This window comes from Paramisgurnus dabryanus, chromosome 6 (genome assembly GCF_030506205.2).
Source record: "Paramisgurnus dabryanus chromosome 6, PD_genome_1.1, whole genome shotgun sequence".
Lineage (NCBI taxonomy): Eukaryota > Metazoa > Chordata > Actinopteri > Cypriniformes > Cobitidae > Paramisgurnus > Paramisgurnus dabryanus.
Window position 1 is genome coordinate 17,227,193 of NC_133342.1, and position 24,648 is coordinate 17,251,840.

General features: G+C 37.1%; 1 protein-coding gene across 2 annotated transcripts in view; it reads right to left on the reverse strand.

Moving 5' to 3' along the window:
- Positions 1–24,648, reverse strand: part of LOC135749978 (low-density lipoprotein receptor-related protein 8-like) — a 75,777-nt gene that overhangs the window by 35,841 nt on the left and 15,288 nt on the right. For both annotated transcript variants that reach the window (XM_065268709.1, XM_065268700.1), the window contains exons 3-4: positions 10,051–10,173; positions 824–946 (exon numbers count right to left, since the gene is read on the reverse strand). In XM_065268709.1, the coding sequence (XP_065124781.1) occupies positions 824–946; positions 10,051–10,173 (246 nt within the window). The remainder of the gene's footprint in view (positions 1–823; positions 947–10,050; positions 10,174–24,648) is intronic.

Genomic DNA, 24,648 nt, shown 5'->3' on the forward strand with positions numbered 1-24,648 from the left:
ACTAGCACAATGCTTTACCATTCAGATACAAGAACATGCTATTTTTAAATTTTTATACTGTAAATGCCTTGCCTGTGTCTTTAATATGCCATCTTTCGGCTTACAAGAATTAGGAGAGAGAGAGACAGATCATAAAGACTGAAGGAGAGTAAGAAACCATTAATGAGAGAGAAGTCTGAGCCCCCAGACAAAATGATGGCCAGACAAACTATTAATGCCAACAAGAGAAAGTGAACAATTTACACAGGCTCTTAAAAGTAGGCCAGAGGGTTTTATAGTGGGGATCTGTGAAGTCACCTGATTGGCCAAGACAGAACTGCCATTTTTGATAAGTAGGGTTTAAGCCCCTCCCACCAGAATTATTGAGACAGTAAATGAGTGTGACACGAGTATAAGCCCTGCCACTTTAACATCAAAACGCTAGAGTGCAGACAATTCATCAAGAAAACCTTGGGTGAGCATATCAAGGACATTTTTGGGCCAGCTCATATGACAGTGATTACAATAGCCAAGAATGTTTATATTTCCATTTAAGGTAGAAATAAACAATAAATGACACTTCAGTATGACATATACGTTAAAAAAAACTTTGATATATATATATATTCAAAATAAAAAAAAACTATTGTACATCTATCAATTAACACAAGAGAGTATAACTACAGTAAAAGCAAAATCTCAAAGACACAGTATAAAGGTGACAGTGTGCTCACAAAATAAACAGGCTTCTTTGTGCCAGTCAGTTCAAAGTACCACATCAGCTTTTATGAGACTCCCTGCAGGGAATAAAACAAACGGTCTGAGACGGAGAGATCAGACTCACCCGCAGCGCAGTCCTCTTCATCTAAACCGTTTTCACAGTCTCTCTCCCCGTCACAGCGCCAGGACAGCGACACGCACTTCCCTCCACAGTCGAACTTATCTGGTGGACATGTCTGTCTGACTGCTGTGGAAGGGAAGCAGATATTTTAACACTTGAATGAAAACACTGAATGAGAAAGTGAATGAAGACAGTAGGATATTTAGCCGCATCAGCTCTACAAGGTGCTAACAAACACATTTAGAAAAGCTATTGGGTAAAATTAACCATTCAGTCAGTGTCTATGGGCGGGGCTTTGTTTGTATGAAGTCACATTAACAAGAGAATCAAAACAGCATGTCTAATGAGACTTCTTTGGTTTAATGGGGATTAAAAAGAAGGGGAAAGTCATGTGAGTTACACTAGCAAACATGCATTTCATCAGGTTTTGGACTCCTATCATCCAAATTTTATACAATGACAAAAAAAGTATACTTATATGTGTACGTTTTGTCTGCTCAAGTGGCCATAGAAGAATTTGACAAGAGTCATAAGGTCCTCTTGGTGTTTATTTTAAGTTTAACAAATGTGGTCACTATAAACTGCTATCCTATGGAAATATCTGCATTAACTTTTTCCACAATTCTCTCTAAAAAAATAAAAAGTCATGCAGGTGGGTGAACCGTTGCATTAAATAAGAAAGAATGGGGTCAGCAGAAGATGGCCTTTAGTTTAGCAAATCTTTTCTCCTTTCACATTCACTGTCATGGCAAATCTATCCCATTTGACAGGCTGTCTGTTGATATTAGATTACAGTTTGGGATGCATCTGAGACATAAATAAATCATTTCTGGCATCAGAGTCCTGGAGACCCGCCAGAATCAATGCCAATAGCAGCTTTAATATCAAAATATTTCAAAGTGGCCCAGTAAGTTGTATAAACTGTATTTCCAAAAGGGAAGTTTTTGCTCTGTCACTGAATCTGTTTCATGATTCAAAGGAATGTTACATAAAAAATGGGATGCGAGTTAAACTGTAAATACAAATAATTCAATATCAGGCTAGATGGCTAAATGTGGAATCCTTAATTAAACATAAGTATTACTTTCTTTATTTTCACAGTAGTCGTGTTGTAGTTAAAATCACCTAAACCGAGACCAAGTCATGACCAAGAAAAAGACAGGCCAAAACTGAGACAAGACCAAGACTTTGAAGGGTCGAGACCAAGTCAAGACCAAGACCAAAACAAGCCAGTCAAAACCAAGACCAGTGCAAGTCACTGCATTAAACCACTTATGATAAAATGTGGAATATGCATATGATTAGGCACTTCTCATGTGTGTGTGTATGCCATGAGAGAAGTTGATAAAATTATAAATAATAATAATAAGAATAAATTAGTAAATTAGCAAATAATCATTAAATTATATTAATTATAATAATATTTTAATAATTAATGATAAAAATTATTTTGTGATATGCCATCAGTTGTGGTCTTGAAATAAAATTCAGAGTCCTCTTCATCTGAAACCGAGACGAGACCGAGTAAAAACGGGGTTGATTCCAAGACAAGACCAAGACCTTTAAAAAGTGGTCTTGAGACCAAGACTGATCTCAAGTACTACAACATTATTTCACAGAGATGGGCTTAGGTATTCTCATCTACAGCCGTGCAAGTTAGTATATCACCAGATTTAAAAATTTTAACACAAAAACTCAACTGAGAGTAATTACACAAAATAAAGTTAAACTAAAGTACATGGTTAGTTTCCCACAATAACCATCAGAGCAAATATTTCAACTTTGTTACAAATGTTCATCCATGACATAACTGCTGGTAAATGTGGTCACATAATTTACAAGGGGCCACCACAAAATTGTGGTTTGCCACACTAACATTTTTGCTATCCACTATGCAGTAAAATCTTGTGTTAGTCTGTGGGTTGGATAGTGTCTGTAGAAAAGAAACCCAAGACAGTTTGGAAAAAAAACAAAGTTTAAGAGAGACATAGCAGATGCTAAAAATATGAGTTGACATGTCTATATTGACAAATTTAAGAAAAAAAACAGAAAAGAATAAAATATTGAAATATAACCTAATAATTTATATTGAACAGGTTTCATACTTTATAGATTGAAATGTTCTGCATGGATTAAACTAAAACTACAAACAACACCAGGACATAATTAATTAGGAGATAAAGAAAGTATAAGTAAGGAGTTTTATTTTAACATGGCCATTTTATTGTCTATTGCCATAGGCCACTAACTTCTAAGATAGCATTCTAACCTGAAATAATAGAGTCATTTTTAATAAGCAGCAATATCTACACTATAAAGTGCAAGCAGAGATCCAAGTACTTATATGATTCAATGCAGTTTGTATGTTGTTAATCTAAGAAAAGCTATTTAAAAAAAAAAATCACATATTGAGTAAAAAAATCTACCTCCGTCAAAAATTATATAATATGATAATATGATATTGCCCCATATTATATGTTTATCAAATACCTCTACTTCAAATCAACTTAATCCTGGCCTTAGGCCATTCAGAAATACCAGTTAAAGCTCCCTTTCTGTCTGTGATTTTGAGGCTTTGATTGTGGGCAATATAACATGTGTTCATGTTTCATGTGTAAAAAACACGGTATTTTTCACACTATTTACTAATCTGTATAGCGCTGTTTTCACTGTCCTCAAAACAGGCTGATGTCTTCCTTGTTCTGTGAAGTCCCTCCTTCAGAAATACGTAACAAGTTCTGATTGTGTAGTTTGTTTAGTGTGCTGTAATTCGATAGCAGCTTAGCTTAGCAGAGCCGTTTGAGCCAAAGCTGGTGACTGACGTATTCATGTGGGCGGAGTTTAGTCAATGAACTGTTTTACTGACGTCATTAAAGCAGGAAGTAGAGGGCTGTAGTCCAAACCGGCCGTTCGTTGTAGGCTTTTAAAGAGGAATTCTATTGAAGAAAATATATCGTCTGGCAGTGAACTTTGAGCTTTATCATTTTACAGGTATTATTTATGCTATTATAGCAACATTACAAACGAACTAGGGTTTAAAGAATGGTATCAGGAAGAACGTGACCTTTAATTGTAAGAATCAGCTAAACGACACATTTATTTCAAGTCGACAGAAGTGCTTTTTAGTGCACAGGAGATGAATTGGAAGAACGACAACGTGCAAAACGACCTTGGATCACATTCAAACTTGGGTCCCTTGTAATTACTTTGACCGGAACACAACCCAAATGTGGCAGTGACATAGATCACAGCGCCCCCCAAAGTGTGGTTCAGTTTCTTAATTTTTACAATCTGACTTTCATCAGTTGCAATGTTTTTTGCCAAAAAAGCTTGCATGCACTTTTTTACAGAGGGTTTTACAGTGAAATACATTAAAATACCAATGAAATAACTGAAGTGACATTTGTGAAAATAAGGAATTTCAATTACTGCCTTATAACCTTTTCATTGTCATTAAAGTGAAATTGCTGAATCTACACATAAGATCAGGGGCGTCATGCACCAATTTTTTTTAAGGGGGCAGAGTGTCCACAGTTCACAGAAATTTGTGCATACACATACATCAAACAAATTATATTATACAGTAGAGCTTTCATTCTTTTCCATGGCACTTACATTTCTAACAATATGAGCGCCCCTGTCTTCATGCAAAAAACTCCAAAATAAAAGTGTTGACTCACTTTCATATCAAATACTATTCAATCGGAATAATGACATGATATTGGTATCATATTTAAAACAGAAACGACATGTTTTATTTATTTAAGTTTTGTTTAATGACTTGTTTAATTGTGTCATTAATGTATATTGCACAACAACTGCATTATGAAATTAATGTCATTTTAAATCCATAAAGTATATAAACAACGTAAATGACATAAGCTATAGCAACGTGATTGATTTTAATGTTCAATAATGATTTTAAAAAATATGTTTAGATAAAATGATTGGAGGAACGAATTTTTGCATTAAATTTTACCTCATATGTGAGCATGTGTAATCCCACGCCCACGTGAACTCTGGCGAACTTTGGCGTTGTGCCAAGAAGATGAATCTAGAAATTTCTACTAATATAACCTCGAGACGGTCACATTTTAAACCATACATTTTCTACACAGAGAAGGTTAACTGCACATTACCGAACTGGGGTTTGAAAATGTTGTGAGCGTTTCTTACACGTTTTAATTCCTCAGATAGCCAAATGCAGCAGCAACATGAAAGCTCGCAAGCGCGCTCACGCTGATGACGTCTGCGGCTGCTCTGACTGCAGCGCCTGCCGCCAGAAAGTAATGTACCATGTTTAAAACACTATCATAACGGCAAAAATCTCTGAAAAGTGACAAGGATGGGGCACAGAATTAATAATATTGTGCATATTAAACAGATTAAAAGACAAGTTACCGATTGATGGACGCTTTTTTGATTTTCAGGTTGCATGCAAAATCCATTTGGCTCAAAAAACCAAGGGGGCATGTGCCCCCTCAGTTTGAATGGGCATGACGCCTCTGCATAAGATGATAAAAAAGCTAATTTACAAGAAAATATATCAAACGCACCTAGAGGGTTTTGCCTTTGAACTCCTTGTATATATTTTAGGTTTTATTTCCTGAATAAAATACAAATGTCTTTAATTTTAAGATTTCTCTCGGCCTTCTTCAATAAATTATTTCACCAAGCAATACATTATGGGAATGCCTTATGCTTCAAGAAGACATGCAGTGCTGCTTTGCATATTTGCTGAAAACAGGATCTTTGCTGCTCATCGTTTGGAAAGGCTTTTCCGTGAAAAACCTATGATGCTTTAAATTGTAAGGTATATAGGCAGCTCGCTAGGTTTTGCTAGTGCAAAATTGACTAGAAAATAGTGAAAAAGGTGAGATTAAGTGAGTGGAAGAAGAGACATGGCCAGAAGACCTCATCTCCATTCCCCTGTGACATCACAGCTTGGGCATATGCGAGCTAAGAGAGCACAAGGTTGGGGTGAGCTGTAAGGACAAATTTTGCTTTGCTGATGGTAATTTGATGAAGGCCTGCTTAATTCCCCTTCACTGAAATCATCAGAATTACATACATCAGTTAGAGTCTAATCACACTAGATTGATCATTAAGGTATTTCTGTCGTCAGGGGGGCTGCCGTGTGAAAACAAAGTACAGAATATGTAGTACTTAATACAATCAAGTTAAACTTGTGATAATTTCTGCATCACCATGTGGTATCGTGATTTGTTCATTTTGCATAGGTCAATATAGCAACATTTGCTCAGAGGTTTGTTGTGAAAGTGCCCATTTATTATTTCTGTGTTTAACAACATGTTTACTTAACACTGTCATTGATTGGAACAGCTGAATGAATACAACATTTTTCTTTATGTTCCTTGGAAAAACAGCATACAGGCTTGGATGGACATATGGGTGAATACAGATTTAAAACATTTTTGGATAATCAAATTTTTTAATCTTTAAAAAGTACTGGAAATGCCATCAAGATACAATTGTTGAGAAAAAAAACTAGGTCATTTCTAAATGTGAGCTGAATAAAAGAGACGTAACGGCTATGTACAGTACATATTTTAAGCACTGTTTTTTACTTCACAAACAGACCCTGAACCAATAATAATCCTATGATGAACTGAGTAATATTACAGTGGGATACGAAATAGGATATATCCAGGAATGGCATGTGCCAGTCTTACACAGATTTACTAAACATATTGGATGGCATATGGCAGTCAATTACATAAAGTGGGGCAGCAAAGCCCTGGTTGTGCTGTATATTTTGACTGGAGAGATGACACACGTTTTCAGCTTTTACCCAATAACACTTTCTCTGTGGAAAGATTTGTTTTTTCATTTAAAAGCTGCCAGTTTATAATTCATGTGTAACTAGTTTAATGTTAATAGCATTCTAAATTTGGAGATATAATTTATTTTTAAACAGCGCAGACTACATTAGTAGTGCTTATGAGGTAGTGCACGCTAATGTAACTCGAGCGTAAAAGCAGCATAATGTGTGACACAGAGAATAACTAAATGTGAGACCCCTAAGTCATAAACACATTTATTTTATAATTACATATAATATACAGCCTAATATAATATATATTCAATTCAATTTTATTTATATAGCGCTTTTCACAATTGTTTAATTGTTTCAAAGCAGCTTTACATTAAAAAGCAGAAGAAAAATCGGTGGACAACATAAGAAGCAGAATACAGCGGCTAAGATTAAGCCTTAATATAAAATGCATGCATGTGGGAGAGACTTGATTAACGTCAATGTATGCAAACAAATATGTTTACAAATAAACAGTATTCCTAATTAGGTTTTATCTTGCTTCATCATCAGCTAATGGTTTTTACAAAAAGCATCAGCCTGACTTTGTGAATTCATTAGATGTACTGGAGCGTTCTTGAAATGCCCCTTGAGTATTCATTCCATTTAAATGCATCAGGACACTCTTTTGTCAGACAGTTCTGTTAAAGATGCTTCTTAAAGATATTAAAAATCCTATTAGCATGCAAACCTATCTTAAAACAGTCTAAACATGAAATGAATAATGAAATCGGGTCCACAAGTCTGGCAGTAAATGCATCTAGCATGCTTTACATTGTGACACTTCAATACCATTTTCATTACACGTTAAATTATCAACATACTGTAAGTGAAAAGTAAAATTGAAAATACAGCTTTTATGACAAAATTTAAGCTGGCATAGACGTGACACACTATGTCCAAAACCTGCTGATTTGAAAATGTTGGCAAAGGGTATATTGTGTGCTTCAATGGAAGCAAGAAATTTGACATTTTGCACAAAGGTGTTAACGGAGTTAATGTCACAAAATTGTTATTTCATTAGTGATCCAGAAATTTAAATATTTCATTATTTTAAAGTGAAATGTGAAATGTTTACATGTGTTTTAGTGTCCCGAGTGACCCTTCTCAAATCTACAATACTGTATAGCTTCAAACTTTTGAACCTCACTTTGTGGGCTATGGGTTGCACACACAATGTGTTTTCTTTGATAAAGTTAAGACAGAAATGAAGCAAAACAAACAGAGAGACTACAGCAGGAGACTGCACTGAGCTGAAGCCAGTGAAAGCTGATGTTTCACAGTCCACAGCTGTGCTCCTCACTGACAGATCGTATAACATACTGTAGTCATGGAAACAAGAGCCACATTTTTATTGAGCCGCTGATAAAATACACTTACTGGCCATATTAAATTAAGGTAATGAGTGCCCATTTAGTCAAAATAACTTTGGGAAGCTTGTTATTAGATTATTTTTCTAATACGCCTGAAGCATGTTTCAGATATAAACCTTAACCTAATGTGCTGACGGTAAACATATTTACATATTTATAATAGACAAGTGGAGACCAATGAAAGCTGGATAAGGTAATGCAGCTATAAACTATCTGAAGCTGTGTGATAAAGTGACTTTAAGCAGATGACTCCACTCAAAATCAGAATAAGTCAGAAAAAATTTTTCTGTGCCTTGAGACACAATAAAGAGTGTTTGTGCAGGATGTCAAAATAAATAGTTGTATTAATTATTCATAATAATTAAAATAAACAACTATTCAAACAAACTAGTTCATAGCCTTGTGCAGCCAGTGTGTGTTTACTCTTTGAGTATACTGAGCTCATTTGATCTGTTTCATTCATTTCCAAACATATCCTAAATACAGTAAATACACCTTTCTTCTTATTATAAAACATGTATCAATGCATACTTTGTTGCATAAACATTGTGCATTTGCATTGATTAAAAGTTCACTTAAAATTAAATATGCACAAATGTACCAAGTTGAATTTTGAATTTTCTCATAAAATTATGTTTCCTCATAAATGCTGTTTTGCCTGTTTAATACAAGTGGTAAAACATCTTTATTTGGGCAGCATTGAGCTTTTTTTTCATTTTCTCAACTGGCTAGAAATGGTGAATAAATCATAAATGAGGAATGTGCACATTCAAGGACCTAATGTGAGAATCTGATTAATTTCATGGTTTCCAAAATAACTATTCCTGGATAAAAACACCTTAAACTTGACCCAACAGCACTTGAAAAAAACTCTTGAAAATGGGTGTATGTTGCTCTTAAATTTGAATGTTAGACATTGCAATTTTTGGTTTTGATTACAAGTGCAAATTACACAGTATGTAGAGTTTATGTAACTGTGAGCACCTGTCATTTATTTGTTTATTTATTTATTGCAGAGAGGAAGAAACATTTACTGCAATAAGAAGTCCAAACATCAGACACAACACTGCACAACAAACACACTGGGTGGCCAATCAATGATTGTGTTGAAAAATGAAGAGGCAAATCAACAACCAACTTCACTTCAAGCACAACACACAGCAGTGCCTTCAAAATGACTACCTTGAAAGGATCATTAAACATCATTTATACTGGGCAAAAAATGGTAAAATTACCCCATGTATCACTTAATCTCAAGCTATCCGAGTTACATTTGTTCATCCTTTTTTATACGAACACATTCAGATATTTTTGAAAATATCTGCAACCCTCCACATTCATCAAACATCACAACAAAAAGTGCGTACACTACACTGAAATCTCATGATTGCAGAGGAGTCTAAGATGGAGTTATTTACACTTGTAAAGTTTAAAACATGGATATTTATCTTAGAAAATTGCATTGATTACCCTCAGAAAGCCTTTATGTATCCCTGTGGAGCCGTGTGGATTACTTTTGCGAAAGATGGATGAACATTCTTTTGGGTTGAAAGAGCTGGACCCTATATGCATATAAAGATATCTAAATATGTGTTCGTATTTTAAAATAATGGACATTTGTAACTCGGGTGGCTTAAGGGTAAATCATGGGGTGATTTTTATTTTTGTCCAAACTATCGTTTTAAGTTTAGCATCCAGGTCAAAAAACATAATTTGTTAAAATTGGTTTCCTCTCAACTCAGTCAATATTTGTTTTGCTCTAGTGTGAATATAACATTTTTCAGCAATTCATTTACCTTTTTTATTTTAAGTTGACATTGCAGACTGTTAACAGGGTCCAAAATGATTCTTTGGCATACATTTTTAAGCTTGAAAGCCTTAATATTTATATACTTTTACGTTTTTGCGTAGTGTAAGAATCCAAAAACATGCATTTGGAACAATTTGTAAATAATGAATTTTGGGGGTACTGTTTCTTTAAATATTCCTTAATTACATTACTTCAGTAAACTAAAGCGACTTACTGCAGGTTACATCGGCCTCATCTGATCCATCTGGACACTCAGGTTCACCATCACACCGCCAACGCCCAGGAACACACTGACCATTCTCACATGCAAACTCTGAGGGTGCACATGTCTTCTTCACTGCATACAAAGAAAACAGAGAGAATTAATGGTAAACAATGTTATTTATGCATTAAATAGGATTCCCAAACACATTCTCCATTTTTTATTGGTAAGTCTCACTACAAACTTTTTTTTTACTATTGCTCTTTATTCCATTGCACTGTTGCCTCTCTATCACCATCTCTATTTGAAACATAAAACTGCAAAAAAAAAAAATCTTCAAGGGCATCAACAATTTTTTTTGTACAAATCATTATAATAAGCTTGCTGTTGTTAATCATACCAAGATAAGGAGACAGTTTTGAACACTAGGGGCACTTTTTTAACGATCTGAAACGCAAGTGCGAAGCGCAAAGCGCAAGTGACTTTGTGGGGGGATCTTGGGCGCTGTTGCTATTTTCCCGGCGGGAGAAATAACTCTTGCGCCAGGTGCAAATCAATAAGGGGTTGGTCTGAAGTAGGTTCATTATTCATAGGTGTGGTTTGGGCGTAACGTCAAATAAACCAATTAGAACGCTATCCAACATTCCCTTTAAACGCAAGGGCGCAAGTTCCATGGCAGGTTGCTATTATTATGACGGATTTGCCAGGCGTACCCCAGGAGAGGTTCACAGCCGAGGAGACCGACGTTCCTATAAGAGCAGTCAAAGACAGAGAAGTTGTTTTGTATGGGAATGGGAGAAACCCACCCAAATCAGCGTAGGTTAAACAGGCGTGGGAATAAATAGCCACAATTGTCTAATCAGCTGGCATCCCCAGGACGTTGCGCAGCAAGCGCTACAATGATGTCAGGAGACGGGGGAATCCCAAGCTTGCCAGCATAAATCGGGCACGCCGTGTAACGGGAGGTGGATCTCTACACAGGACCTGACGCCAGCAGAGGACATCGCTGCGTCCACCCACATCGCTGAAAGCCAAGAAACGCAAGCAGTCCAACCCCAAAGTACACTTACAAATCAAGTTCACATACATTAAGGTTTCTTATGAAAACATTTTAATTATTATTTACATAAAATTAACGTAATACATCCACACAACAAACTTATATTTTAAAATATTTTAATCGTTATTTGCATGATAATTTTTTTTACGCAGCCACACAAAATAAATAAAAACTATCACCACAATGCTCACCACAATGATTTCCCTTATCTCATGTGTTAATATTTTTTATTGTAATAATTTATGATTTGCAAAATAACTGTTGCATCTGTGTAGATTAGATAAGCAAAGTGAATGCGCGTTGTGCACGCTATACATTATGGTCAAGCATGCGCCCTTAAAATAGCATAATGAACAACGCGCAACGCGCCACTTACTTTAGACTAGTTTTTTCTGGTCAGTGGCCCAATTGTTTTTTGAAACTGTAAAATAGCATCAGGGATGGTTTGCGCCGGAACACGCCTATTTTTTTGCGCTGAACCGCCCAGAGAGCGCAAGTTCATTCCCTAGTTTGCCGACGTGTGTCTGTGGAGGGAAAAACCCGCTGTGCGCCGGTGCAAAATACGAATGATGCATGCGTCACTGACAAAGTCAATTGCCCTGGGTGCAAGATAGGGCCCTAATTGTTTATAAATAAAAGATTTTTGTTAATTTTTAACCTATAAAAAGTTAAGAACTGCAGCTTTAAAATGGGATAGAATTAAGTAACATAAAAAATGCATTGGTTTTTAATGAACAAACGCACCCTAAGCAACTGTAGTGTCCATAAAATTGTCCATATTTGTGTATTGTGCTTTTCATTGGCTACTAGGGCAAAATGTTGAATGCTCACTTGAAAGACGCTTTGGAAAAAGCATCTGCTAAATAAATAAATGTAAATAGTTATGTTTTTTGATAATGTTGCATAGTGAATTCCCATCCCATAATGCACCCTGTGATGCCACACAAATAATTTTTTTCAACATCTAAGCAATTTATAATCCATTTCAAAGTATGCATTTGAGCAGTTTGTTTTAATCGAACCCATGATATTGGCGTTGCAACACCATGCTCTCCCAGGTAAGCTACAGAGTACAGTCTCAAGCTAAAAAAGTCGTATATGCTGAGATCCTCAGGCACTGCTTTCCACATGCTGAGCTCTTGTAAACACTCACAGACCTTCAGTGGGTGGTAGTCACAATATCCTACCCAACATCACAAGACCTCTCAACAACCCTGAAGAATCCACTGTTGCATTTTCTTTCAACATCTTCGTATGGTCTTTTGACTCTGATTTAACCAACGCACAGTGCGGATAAGTAACCAACCAACAGTGATGTGCCTAATGAAATGGAATGTACCCGCAAACCTCCCCCTACATCAGTCTGTGCGTGTGACTCGGCTGAGATTGTGTTTCCAACAGTAACATTAGATCAGTAACTCTTCATTTCCCTCCATGACAGCAAACACTTGTTTATTGAGCAGATGTCTCTCATCCAATCAAAATTAAGTCGGACGAATGATTTTACGTGCGTGGAAATGAATCTGTTGGAAATTCTGGCAAACAAAGTAATATCATTTAAAAGAGAGTTGAACAAGTGATTAGTAAAAACAAAAAAACTCAATACTTTGTTGAAGAAACTGTGAATTATGCCTTTCCATGCAAAACTCTCTGCCAGGATGTTTTGAATGGTTACCAAGGCATTACTATGGGTGCTTCTCAATACTTAAACTAATGCTTTCTCATTTCCTTGCTTCCTCGTCTTACAGCCCGTGACACGAAAACCGATCGAGCTCTGTCATCTTAAAGTAGATCTCAATTCTATATTGCATGCAATGAGGCAACAAGCAACGAGAAAGCTTCCTAAAAACTCAAGAGTGAGAGACAGGAGTATCATTCCTTTGCATCCTACATGGGTGCAGCTAATGGTGCGTTCACACCAGCCGCTGTAAGGGCAGCAAAAACGCGTTAATTGCGCGTAGTTGGACGCTTGAACATTTTGAGTCACTCGCTTCATTCGCGAGTGAAAGCCACATGTGAAATTCTAGTCATTTGAGACTTTCACGCGGAAATTTGTGACATGGGAGGGGTTCTGCGACTCTGCTAAGACTCCGCTCGCTTCCTGTAATCATGTAACTACTACAGAAAGGTCCTGATTGGTTAACACGGTGCGGAAATCCGCAGAAGAACAGTTTTTTTAACGCGCGCGTTTCCCGTGGCAACGCTCAATTCGTGCGTAATGCGCTAATCTGCGCCGCACCTTCCACGTAATTTCGTTCGTGCCTACCGCGCGTACCGCCGCAGGATGCCTAATCGCGTCTTTGCATTGACTTAACATATAAATCACCTGCACTTGCCGTCTCTACCGCGTCTGGTGTAAACGCCCAGTAAGACTCGAATAAAGAAAACAAGGATGCACAATAAGAATTGAGAATCGCACTATGCCTTTGCTAGACTGGTTACTATTGCATTGTAATAGGGTTGGTGGGTGTTAAAGGTGTTTGCTTACTGGTCCAAATCAAAAGGGATTACACCAAGTCTGTAAGTCTCTTTAAGGCTGAAGTATGATCCATTTTTACGAGTATGCACCCGCCAGATATTGGAAACCTTTCCTACACTGGACATGTAGGTCTTTGAACTATTCTTTGCAAAACTGTTTTTTAGACTCTGGGTATGCACAAAAAAAGCAGACTATACACAGGGCTTTACAGTCCAACAGTAAAATCAGAACAGAGTCATTTACCTTCTTACATAAACAGTGCAATATTTTGTAACTTAAGGATGATGATGAATGGATGTGAATGCAGGCAAATTAATGTGATAAATGTAATTTTCTGTTTGCAAATTTAACAATAGCCGCACAATGAGGGCATCTCTATTCACTGAAATTCAGTGACTCATGGCAAAGACTGTTGTTTACCTACTAATAACTGTTTTCATCAACTTGTACTGTCTGTAAGAGAGATGCTCTTACTTGTTTTAATTAAATTGGAAGGGCTCATTAAAATAAGGGAAATAGAGAAATACAAGAAGAAAGAGAGAAATGGAAAACGATTTATTGCTACAACAGATATGAAAGCTATCAAGCTTATTTCAGATTCACAGGCAAGTTTTTAGATCCATGAAGGGAAACATGATATCCATTTTGACATCTCTGTATGCTAAAATAAGCTCAGGTTACAGTACGGGAGGAATATTCTTTATTCATTTTGACAGCTGCTCATAAAAGCATTATCTTAAACCTCCCAAGGCAAAATGGAGACAGGTTTTCTGAAAATCTGAATAGGTGCATGGGGAATTACAAAATTAAACAGGCTGTTTACCTAGACATCATTTAAAGGAATCAAAAAGTAGGCAACAGAATTTGAATAACTTCGAAAGCACTGCATGTATCCCTCAATCCCAGAATGGACTGGAATAAGCTCAGTGTAAAATGCATGAAAGATGGCAGAGTTGAAAAAACATAAAACATATTTTAAATATATGAAATGACTAAAACAGATCATTATAATTCATTATATTTATTTAGCGACTTTCTCCAGCATTCAAAGCACTTTACATATAAAGGGGATTCTTCTCAACCACCACCAATGTGCAGCATCCACCTGGATGATGCAACAGCAGCCATATTGTGCCAGAATGCCCACCACACACCAGCTTATTAGTGCAGAGGAGACAGTGTTATTTTTTATCTTTATCAATTGGCATCTTTTATCTAGATGTGTAGATAAAATAGTAAAACAGATTTTAAGTTCACTTATAGATTTTAAAGTATGTCACTTCGTATATAGTCATCTGTCAAATGAGTTAATGTAATAATAAATAATAATTTTACTATAACTATACTCTCCAGGAATAGAATTAATAGGCAGACAAATGAAAATCTCCCAAAATACAGTTTGTAGTTGCCACAGTCCTTTGAGTACTACATGAGAAATAAAGGTCTGCTTGAATCTGACAGCTGTAACCACCAAAAGCCTGCCCGGCATCAACTTGATATGCTTTCCCCAAGTGTCAAGACAAGGCAGGACTACTTCTACAGCTGTACATGTTTGTGTGGTCCTGCAATCTTCCATCACTGTGTTTGAAAAACCCAACAAGTCAGAAACTTTGCCAAAAATATACGCCTCCAAACCAACTACAAACCCTATTCTGTTTTGACCCCGAGCAATACTTTACAGATAATGGAGACATTGAAAATACACACATATCCCACATAGTACAACAACATAAACTAACATAAAAATATATATCCACAATATACTACACAATAGCACCTTTAAGACACAGACTATTTCTGATGCTTAAATGCAAATTAAGGGCCACGTCATTGGAAGATTAGTATGTTTTATCCTTCAAATCAAATGTTGTGCAGTTGGGGAATAAAATCGCATTAAGTGGGATTGCAGCAGCATGTCTCATTGATGGGTGAGAGAAGCCTTTTGGAGTTTAGAAACCCCCCCAAGCTCTTATGATTCACAACTCCACTCCTCTATTGTTAGCAAACAATCTCAAATCCCTGTTTCATTAAAGGAGAAATCAAAAAGCCTTCTGTGAATCCAAGAAATCTGCCAATTATTTTGGTATTCATGTTGGTTATTCAGCATCATTCTTATTATTATTTTGATGATTAATCGGATCATTTGCATAGCACAAATTGCTAATAGAGTAATCTGCTAAAAATCTATGTTGGAAAACTTGGTAAAATATTGTCTGCCTAATAATCAATTAATTCTTAAATTGTAAATGTTAATTTAATAGTTTAAGTCAGTGGTCTCAAACTCCCGGCCCGCGGGCCATTTGCGGCCCGCCCTCCCCCTCACTGCGGCCCGCGTCACCTTTCAAAAATATAACATAATCTGGCCCGCAGAAAGATTTTTATTCACTTTGTTTTATATTCGTTAGATTTTTTATTTAAACGTTTAAGGATTCGTTCACATGTCGCGTCTAACAACGCGTTAAAACGAGTCAAAGCATTACTTTCCAAAGTGCTCCGGAAGTTGCGCTATGTGTCGTGGGTCGCTTCACCCGTTGCTATGCAGCCATGAGCCACGCGTTCCATGATGTCGAGGATAACGGAATGCACGATCGGATTTTAATTCCTCAACTGAACCACGCGTCAATCATATCATTGTGACTATGCGATCAGTTAATCTGGTCGGGACTTTGTAGCGTTTGTTCAGAGAAGATTTGTTACTTCCGGGTGGATACTCAGCTGTTACTCAGTCTCAGAGAAGATCGAGCTGCGGTGGAGTTAGTTCACCTAAAGTCACAGCATAGGGAGGGAGGCAGAGCGGTAGATGTAATGCAACACATTTTAAACTACAGATAACAAAAGAGCCATCAAAGTGCCCAGGCTAAGAAAAAAGATGAGGAGAAATGTACAGAAGATAAAAGTATGTATACTGCTATATATGAAGAAGTGTAATATATTATTATAGCTTACTATTCAATTACACATAGAGCAGTATTATTATTTTTTATGTCCAACTAGCTTATGTAACATTGACTACCCATTCAAAAGTTTTAGGATCACTTTCACTTATTAATATTTTTCCACATATAATAGAAAATTCATTAAAACTGAAATAACAAAGAACATAATGAAGTCAATACTATGACTGAAAACAATCCAAACCGAATCAAAACAGAAACAATTACTGGTGGCAATTTTTATAATAGTTTATAAATCTATATAGGAATTAAATTTGTTAAAAATTATTTTGGTAAAAATAATTGCAAAGGAAAAGTTATCGCACTTAAATAAAAAAGCCCACACGCACCTAATCGGTTATTTTGTAAGGGTTAACAGCTGACCCTGCATTACCGATTTTAAGTGTTAAAGCACCACAAGTAAATCTGCACATTTGTAAATCCTAGGTTAGCATACTTATTAACATAAAAACACATTCTTATTTGCATATTAATACGTACAATTACATCACCCGACATCTGTGAATATGACATCATGTGTTTTAGGTCACCTTGAAAGTGCTGCTGTTTTATGCTAAACAATCGTAAGGGGTGATCACATAATGGACCATAACTTTAACTTTAAAAACATAGTTTTAAAGCGGCAGTCCGTAACTCTGGCCTCTACAGTATATCTCCATCAATGATTGAAATATAAAATTGCAGACATTCTGTGAGTGTGTTGTGCTTCGCCCCGCTACTCTGCGTGGATGAATCTGATGTCTATGATCACCACATCAGAGAGGATCTGTTATTATACATCCACATGACAGAAAAACATCCCGTTATATCCGCATCCTAAAACGACAGATCTAAACTTATATTAGTTATCTATTTTCACCCATACACCCGGCGGATGTGCTGCCAAGCCTGTGGGAAACACTGAAGAGAAAAGTAATATACTGTATCTGTCGCGTTTGCTCTGACTAAATGATAATGAAAGTGTTTCAACAGATGCCTTACAGGTTCAGAGGAAGCTGTCTCTGCTCCAGTATTTAATCCCTTCAGATGTTGAAAAGCCCAGCTGATATTAACTCTTGTTTTAGCACGAGCTCGCAGTTTGAGCTTTCCCTGTTTTAACAGATGATTGTCTAGATGTAAGAACGTAATAAACAGACATATTTACATGCCATTCCCCTGATGATCGGCTTTTGAAACTTTTCAGATTAAACGCTGCCATCTAGATAACATGTTTAAACTCTAAGCAACTCTAAGAATGGCCGTTAACACTGAAGTTTTAGACTCTAAAACGCTGGTATTGCTTTATGGGGCTAACCTCACAAAATGCTGCTAACTCAGGTTTCTTGAAGGATTAGTCTATTTTCTTAAAAAAAAATCCAGATCATTTACTCACCACCATGTCATCCAAAATGTTGATGTCTTTCTTTATTCAGTCGAGAAAAAATTATGTTTTTTGAGGATTTTTCTTATTTTAATGGACCTTAACTCTTTCACCGCAATTGACGAGATATCTCGTCAATTAAGAAAAAAACGCTTCCCCGCCAATGACGAGATTTTCCGTCTTTCCGCAATACCGCTATTATCCGCAACTTTTTAAACCCGGAAGTATTGCCCTATGGCAAGCGGCTGCATGTCCGTGTCTGTTTTAAAGATCGCTCTGAATGGGATCTCTATGAAAAGTCTGTCACAAAAATGGAATTATCTCTGCTTTTTGCTCAAAATGTGGTGTTTTTGCAGAAACCTACCCATATTCAAAAGCTGATAACAAAAGAACCACTGAAGGTAGGATGAAACGGTTTTTTTTGTTTGAAAGCAGAGGGTCTTTTCTTTTATTTGGTATATTGTATGTTTATATATTTAAAGAAGAACAATTTCTGGAAGGCATTAAACTTTGGTGAAAATCATGAAAAACGGTGGCGCTGGCTGGCAACTTTTTTTAAAAACGCTGGCGGTGAAAGAGTTAATGGACCCCAACACCTAACAGTTTTAATGCAGTTTAAAATTGCAGTTTAAAAGGACTCTAAACGATCCCAAACGAGGCATAAGGTAATCCAATGCGTCTAGTGAAATTATTGTCATTTTTGGCAAGAAAAATAAAAAAGATCCACTTTTAAACCACAACTTCTCGTCTTCCTCCGGTCGTGTTACGCGCAAGCGCAACCTCACATAGTACGTCATCACGTCTAGAGTTCACGGATTATGTATGAGAAACTACGCCACAGTGTTTACAAGTATGGAGAAAGAGAAAGACGTTGTTGTATAGAGGCAGAGCGCAGTTATGCTAATTTGAACGCCCACCAGGGGGGAAAACAATCCAACCGTCTCCATTGACTTTGTATTGCGAAAGGCCACCTCCTTGTCATTTCTGGCTTATAACAAAAAACAGAATAATGCCTAAAAGCTGCTATGTGACAAAATATATAGCTAACAAGCCAAAAAAACAGAAATAAGTTTTAATAAGCTCTCGAGCCGTAAAACTCAGCCTTTAATGAGAAAAAAAACGGATCGCAAACTACGTTTCCCCCTAGTGGGTGCCATCCTACAAATAGGAGTACTACGAAAAGTTGCCCGTTTTTTGGGGTTGACAGCTTAAAAACTTTTTTACAGATAAAACTTAAAAACAGAATAATGCCTAAAAGCTGCTGTGTGACAAGATGTACAGCTAACAAGCCAAAAAACCCAGAAATACGTTTTTATAAGATGTTGAGCCGTAAAATTCAGCCATTAAGGAGAAAAAAGTGGATCGCCGACTTAGTTTCCCTCTAGTGGGTGCAGTTCTACTAATAGTAGTACTATGAAAAGTTGCCTGTTTCCACTTTTGTGTCTTGAAATGCTCGTTTTTTGGGGTCGACAGCTTATAAAAACTTATTTCTGAGTTAACTGTATATCCTGTCACACAGCAGCTTTTAGGCATTATTCTGTTTTTGTTATAAGCCAGAAATGACAAGGAGTCAGCCTCTCGCAATATAAAGTCAATGTAGACGGATGGATTGTTTTCCCCGTACGGTGGGCGTGGTTTTCAGGTTATGACGCGCTGCGCTCTGTCTCAATGTGTAATTACACTTATTAATGTCTTTGCGTCAGTTTATTGTTTAAAATGGTCCGCAAATGTGCATGTTATATATGTAACACGTGACCTTTCTATGTCATTACGCAATGACGTGAGGTCGCGCTGGGGCGGCAAACGACCGGAGGAAGACAAGAAGTTGTTGTTTAAAAGTGCATAAAAGCCGTAAAACTCAGCCTTTAAGGAGAAAAAAAGTGGATCGCCGACTACGTTTCCCTCTAGAGGGTGCAGTTTTACTAATAGTAGTAATATGAAAAGTTGCCTGTTTACACTTTTGTGTCTTTAAACACTCGTTTTTTGGGGTTGACACTGACAGCTTAAAAACTTTTTTACAGATAAAACTTAAAAACAGAATAATGCCTAAAATCTGCTGTGTGACAAGATGTGCGCTCTGTCTCAATGTGGAATTATACTAATTAATGTCTTTGTGTCAGTTTATTGTTTAAAATGGTTCGCAAATGTGCGTGTTATATATGTAACACGTGACCTTTCGACGTCATTATGCAATGACGTAATGTCGCGCTGGCGCGTCACACGACCGGAGGAAGACGAGAAGTTGTTGTTTAAAAGTGCATATTTTTTATTTTTCTTGCCAAAAATAACAATCGTTTCGCTAGAAAAGACCCTTATGCCTCATTTGGGATTGTTTTGAGTCCTTTGAAACTGCAATTTTAAATGAAGTTTATTTAACTAATGCTGCGTTCCAGGCAACCCGTAACCCGTAACTCACGAGTTCAAAACCACGCCTCACGACTCTGAACTGGGAGTACATCGATCTAGTACGAGTTCACGGGTGGGAAGTCACGGGTTTGACTGCCGTTCCAGTGCACTTTCACCGGTAGAAGGTTGTAAAAACACGAGTTACGGGCTGCCTGGAACGCATAAGGTCGTGAGTCGTGGTTTTGAAGTCGTAACTCACGGGTTTAAAAACCTGCCTGGAACGCACCATAAGTTCGGGAGGAGCATGGTCATGTGATCCAACCAATCAGTGCAAAGAGGTGCCTATAAATGGCATTCCCTCACCTCTGTCCCGTGACAGATTTTTTGCAGCATCCCTCCTCCACCCCATCACCTCACTCTCATCTAGATTAATTTATCACAGTTAAAAAGGGGGGAGTACTCTGGGTTCGGGCTAAAATTCCGAGCTCGGAGCCCTCTCCTCGGACAGCACGCCAAATATGCTTTATCTCATTCCCTATCGATTACATGTTAATGCGAACTCGTGAAACTGCATTAAAACTGTTAAGTGTTGGGGTCCATTAAAATGAGAAAAATCCTGGAATGTTTTCCTAAAAAAAAAAAAACATAATTTCTTCTCGACTGAACAAAGAAAGACATCAAAATTTTGAATGACATGCTGGTGAGTAAATTATCTGGATTTTTTTAAGAAAATGGACTAATCCTTTAAGTACAGGTGTGAAATGGTGCTTAATTTTGGGTTAAAACAGGCCTACCTCATGTTAAAGAAGATGATGCCCCATGGTTATGAGGAATTTGAAATAGCCTTCTGTTTAATTCCTCCACCCATAGTCTCTTCCCGCACTCCTTAAGTCAATGAGGATTTGCACAGAAGTCTGATTCGAAATCAGAGCTTAAGGACAAATTGAAATACCTGAAACTATTGAATACAAGCTCAATAGAACAGCCTGTACCCTATCGCGCTCTTGTTTGTAATCCTTAAATGTCTCTCTCACACGATTGGATGTGCCTCACGTCAGAGAATAAACCCATGACATGCCTTCACATCTAATCCAAATTCCCTCTTATTTTTATCCTCAATCAACAAAGGAAAAATCTATATTTGGCAGACTGGTTGAAAAAGAAGAATTACTGTCCTCTGTTGATGTTGCTGATGAAGGAAACTTCACCCTCTTGCCAGTTACTTACTCGGTTGGTTGGTTTATTTGACTGGAATCTATATATCTCGTATTTGAGCAGACAGCAAACGCAGCACTGGAGAGCTATATCTGTTCTTATAATACTTTCAGGATTTGCTAATGTGTGTATTTTACAACTCTCAACAGCCCTCTTCTGCAGTCTAATTGTCCCTCAAGGGAGGCCATAATAAAAGTATTTATTTTGCAAACCTTAACACAGTCAACTGAGAAGCATTTATTCATATCCACTGCTATTACCAAGGGTTTTTCTTTAAAATTTGAATGGAAAGTATAACAGAGCTGAATGTACTGTATATGATTTTCTTAATCCAAGTATTGCAGTATGGTGGTTAATGGGACTGCTATAAACACACTGGCACTGCTCCAATTCCATTACACTTCACTGAATAATCAATTTCTTGCTTCAGTATTAGTGCACATGAGGCTTTATCTGTCAAATGGCTTTAGTCATTGAAACAGCCAAGCAAGAGTGTTTATATAGGTCCAGGGGAAGAATCATTGAATTGAAATATCATAGCATCAAAATTCTCCTGTGTTGTTCTACATAACAGCATTAGTACTATTAGTAGTGAAAACTAAATTTGAAGAAAGTATAAAATATAAAATTAAACATCAAATAGCAAGTCCACAATATTAAAATATTTGAAATATATAAAAAACAATATGTAACCTTGTCTGTGAAACCCAGACTAAAGTCTCATAATCTAATAACCAATATCAAAGTTTGATATCAGTCACTGGTTTTACAGAATTTGGTTCTTTAAATTACGTTTTTAGGGAATAATCGTAACTTCCGGTATAGTCATTTTAGAGTATTTCTGAAAACAAGCTAAATAAATAACAAGTAGATTACCTTAGTTCAAATCATAGCTAAAGCGTATCAAAAACTACACTGAGCTTACATTACTGTCTAAAATGTGTATGATGTATCCAATTTTAACTACACACTGAAAAAAATGATTCATTTAATTGAATAAATTTTTTTAAGGTAAGTGGTTGCAATCAATTTATTTAAGCTACATTTAAACAAAAGTTTTATATTTTATTTTACGTTACTAATCTTTTTTGTTTAAATGTAGCTTAAATAAATTGATTGCAACCAAGTACCTTAAATTTTTTTATTAAATTCAATGAATAATTTTTTTCAGTGCAGATCAACTGCCAAACCTCCTTTCACATAGCATTAATCCATGATCGCCATCTCTGCTCGTCTTTAAGAAACCAAAATATTTGTTTTTTTCGACAAGTTTAGTCACTAGCCACTAGCCAGATCATTAAACATACAGAGACCGCGACGATGAAACCGTCTATAGACAACAGTAAATCACAAAAATATACAGGGGTAGGGGCTAGTCACACCAACCGCGCTTTAAACGCTTCGAAACGCTTCGAAAAGCAAGGCGCGACGCACTGCCTTTTTTTAAAAAAGAGCAGTGCGACGCTGCTTTTTATATTGTTAAGCAACCACCGAGTCAGCTGTCTTGTCAATCAAATATTGAAGCGTGAGCGCTCTTTTGCTGTTAACTGTCATATTAGCAGAAACTTTAAAAAGAGGACGCTTGCTCTGACCTTGTTTGAGGATGAGAGGTGCACAAACACGCAGGAGAGAGTGAGCGGGTGTAGTCCGGTTCTTCAAAGCAACTGTAAACTTCCCTCACCACAACGTAAGGCCCGCCTCTCCCCTCATTCGATTGGACAATGGAAAGACGCAAATGACATCGGGCGCTTCTCCGCTCTCAGCGTTCCTTCAAAGGCGCGTGCTGCGCAAACGCTCCCTGCCCAGTGCCCATAGAATATCATTCAAATAAGGCGCCTGCAACTGCCATAAACGCTTTTGGTGTGACTGGCCCCTTATTCCATCAAATATTGACTTTTGAATTGTTCCTAAAATACATGTAAACATTAGCATTGTGCTGTTTATATACTGAATATAAACTTGTTTTCTTTCCAGTATTCAAGATCTGAAAACATTGCATCTTTTTGTTAGTTTGTACGTTTTCTGAAAATAAATGTTAATGAAAATGAAGAATGAAACAATGATAATTTTACTTAAATACACACCTATCAATAGTACATTTGAAAATGTATCTTAATCTTTCCTGTATGATATTTGTTTACCAGACAATGAATATAGTCCTACATTATATACACTCACCGGACACTTTATAAGGCACACCTTTCTAGTACCGGGATGGACCCCCTTTTGCCTTCAGAACTGCCTTAATCCTTCGTGGAATAGATTTAACAATATACTGGAAACATTTCTCACAGATTTCCATATTGACATGATAGCATCACGCAGTTGCTGCAGATTTGTTAGCTGCACATCCATGATGCAAATCTCCCGTTCCACAACATCCCAAAAATGCTCTATTTGATTGAGATCTGGTGACTGTGGAGACCATTTGAGTACAGTGAACTCATTGTCATGTTCAAGAAACCAGTCTGAGATGATTTGCGCTTTATGACATGGCCCGTTATCCTGCTGGAAGTAGCCATCAGAAGATGGGTGCACTGTGGTCATAAAGGGATGGCATGGTCAGAAACAATACTCAGGTAGGCTGTGGTGTTGACACGATGCTCAATTGGTACTAATGGGCCCAAAGTGTGCCAAGAAAACATCCCACACACCATTACACCACCAACACCACCCTAAACCGTTGATACAAGCCAGGATGGATCCATGCTTTCATGTTGTTGACGCTAAATTCTGACCCTACCATCTGAATGTCACAGCAGAAATCAAGCCTCATCAGACCAGGCAACGATTTTCCAATCTTCTATTGTCCAATTTTGGTGAGCCTCTGCGAATTCTAGCCTCAGTTTCCTCTTCTTAGCTGTCAGGAGTGGCATCCGGTGTTGTTGTTTTTTGCTGCTGAGGCCCAATCACCTCAAGGTTTTTGAGTTACTGTTGCCTTTCTATCAGCTCAAACCAGTCTGGCCATTCTCCTCTGACCTCTGGCATCAACAAGGCATTTGCGCCCACAAAACTGCCGCTCACTGGATATTTTCTCTTTTTCGGACCATTCTCTGTAAACCCTAGAGATGGTTGTGCATGAAAATCCCAGCAGATCAGCAGTTTCTGCAATACTCAGACCGGCCCGTCTGGCACCAACAACCATGCCACGTTCAAAGTAGGGATGGGCATTCGATTAATAATTAATATTTTTATA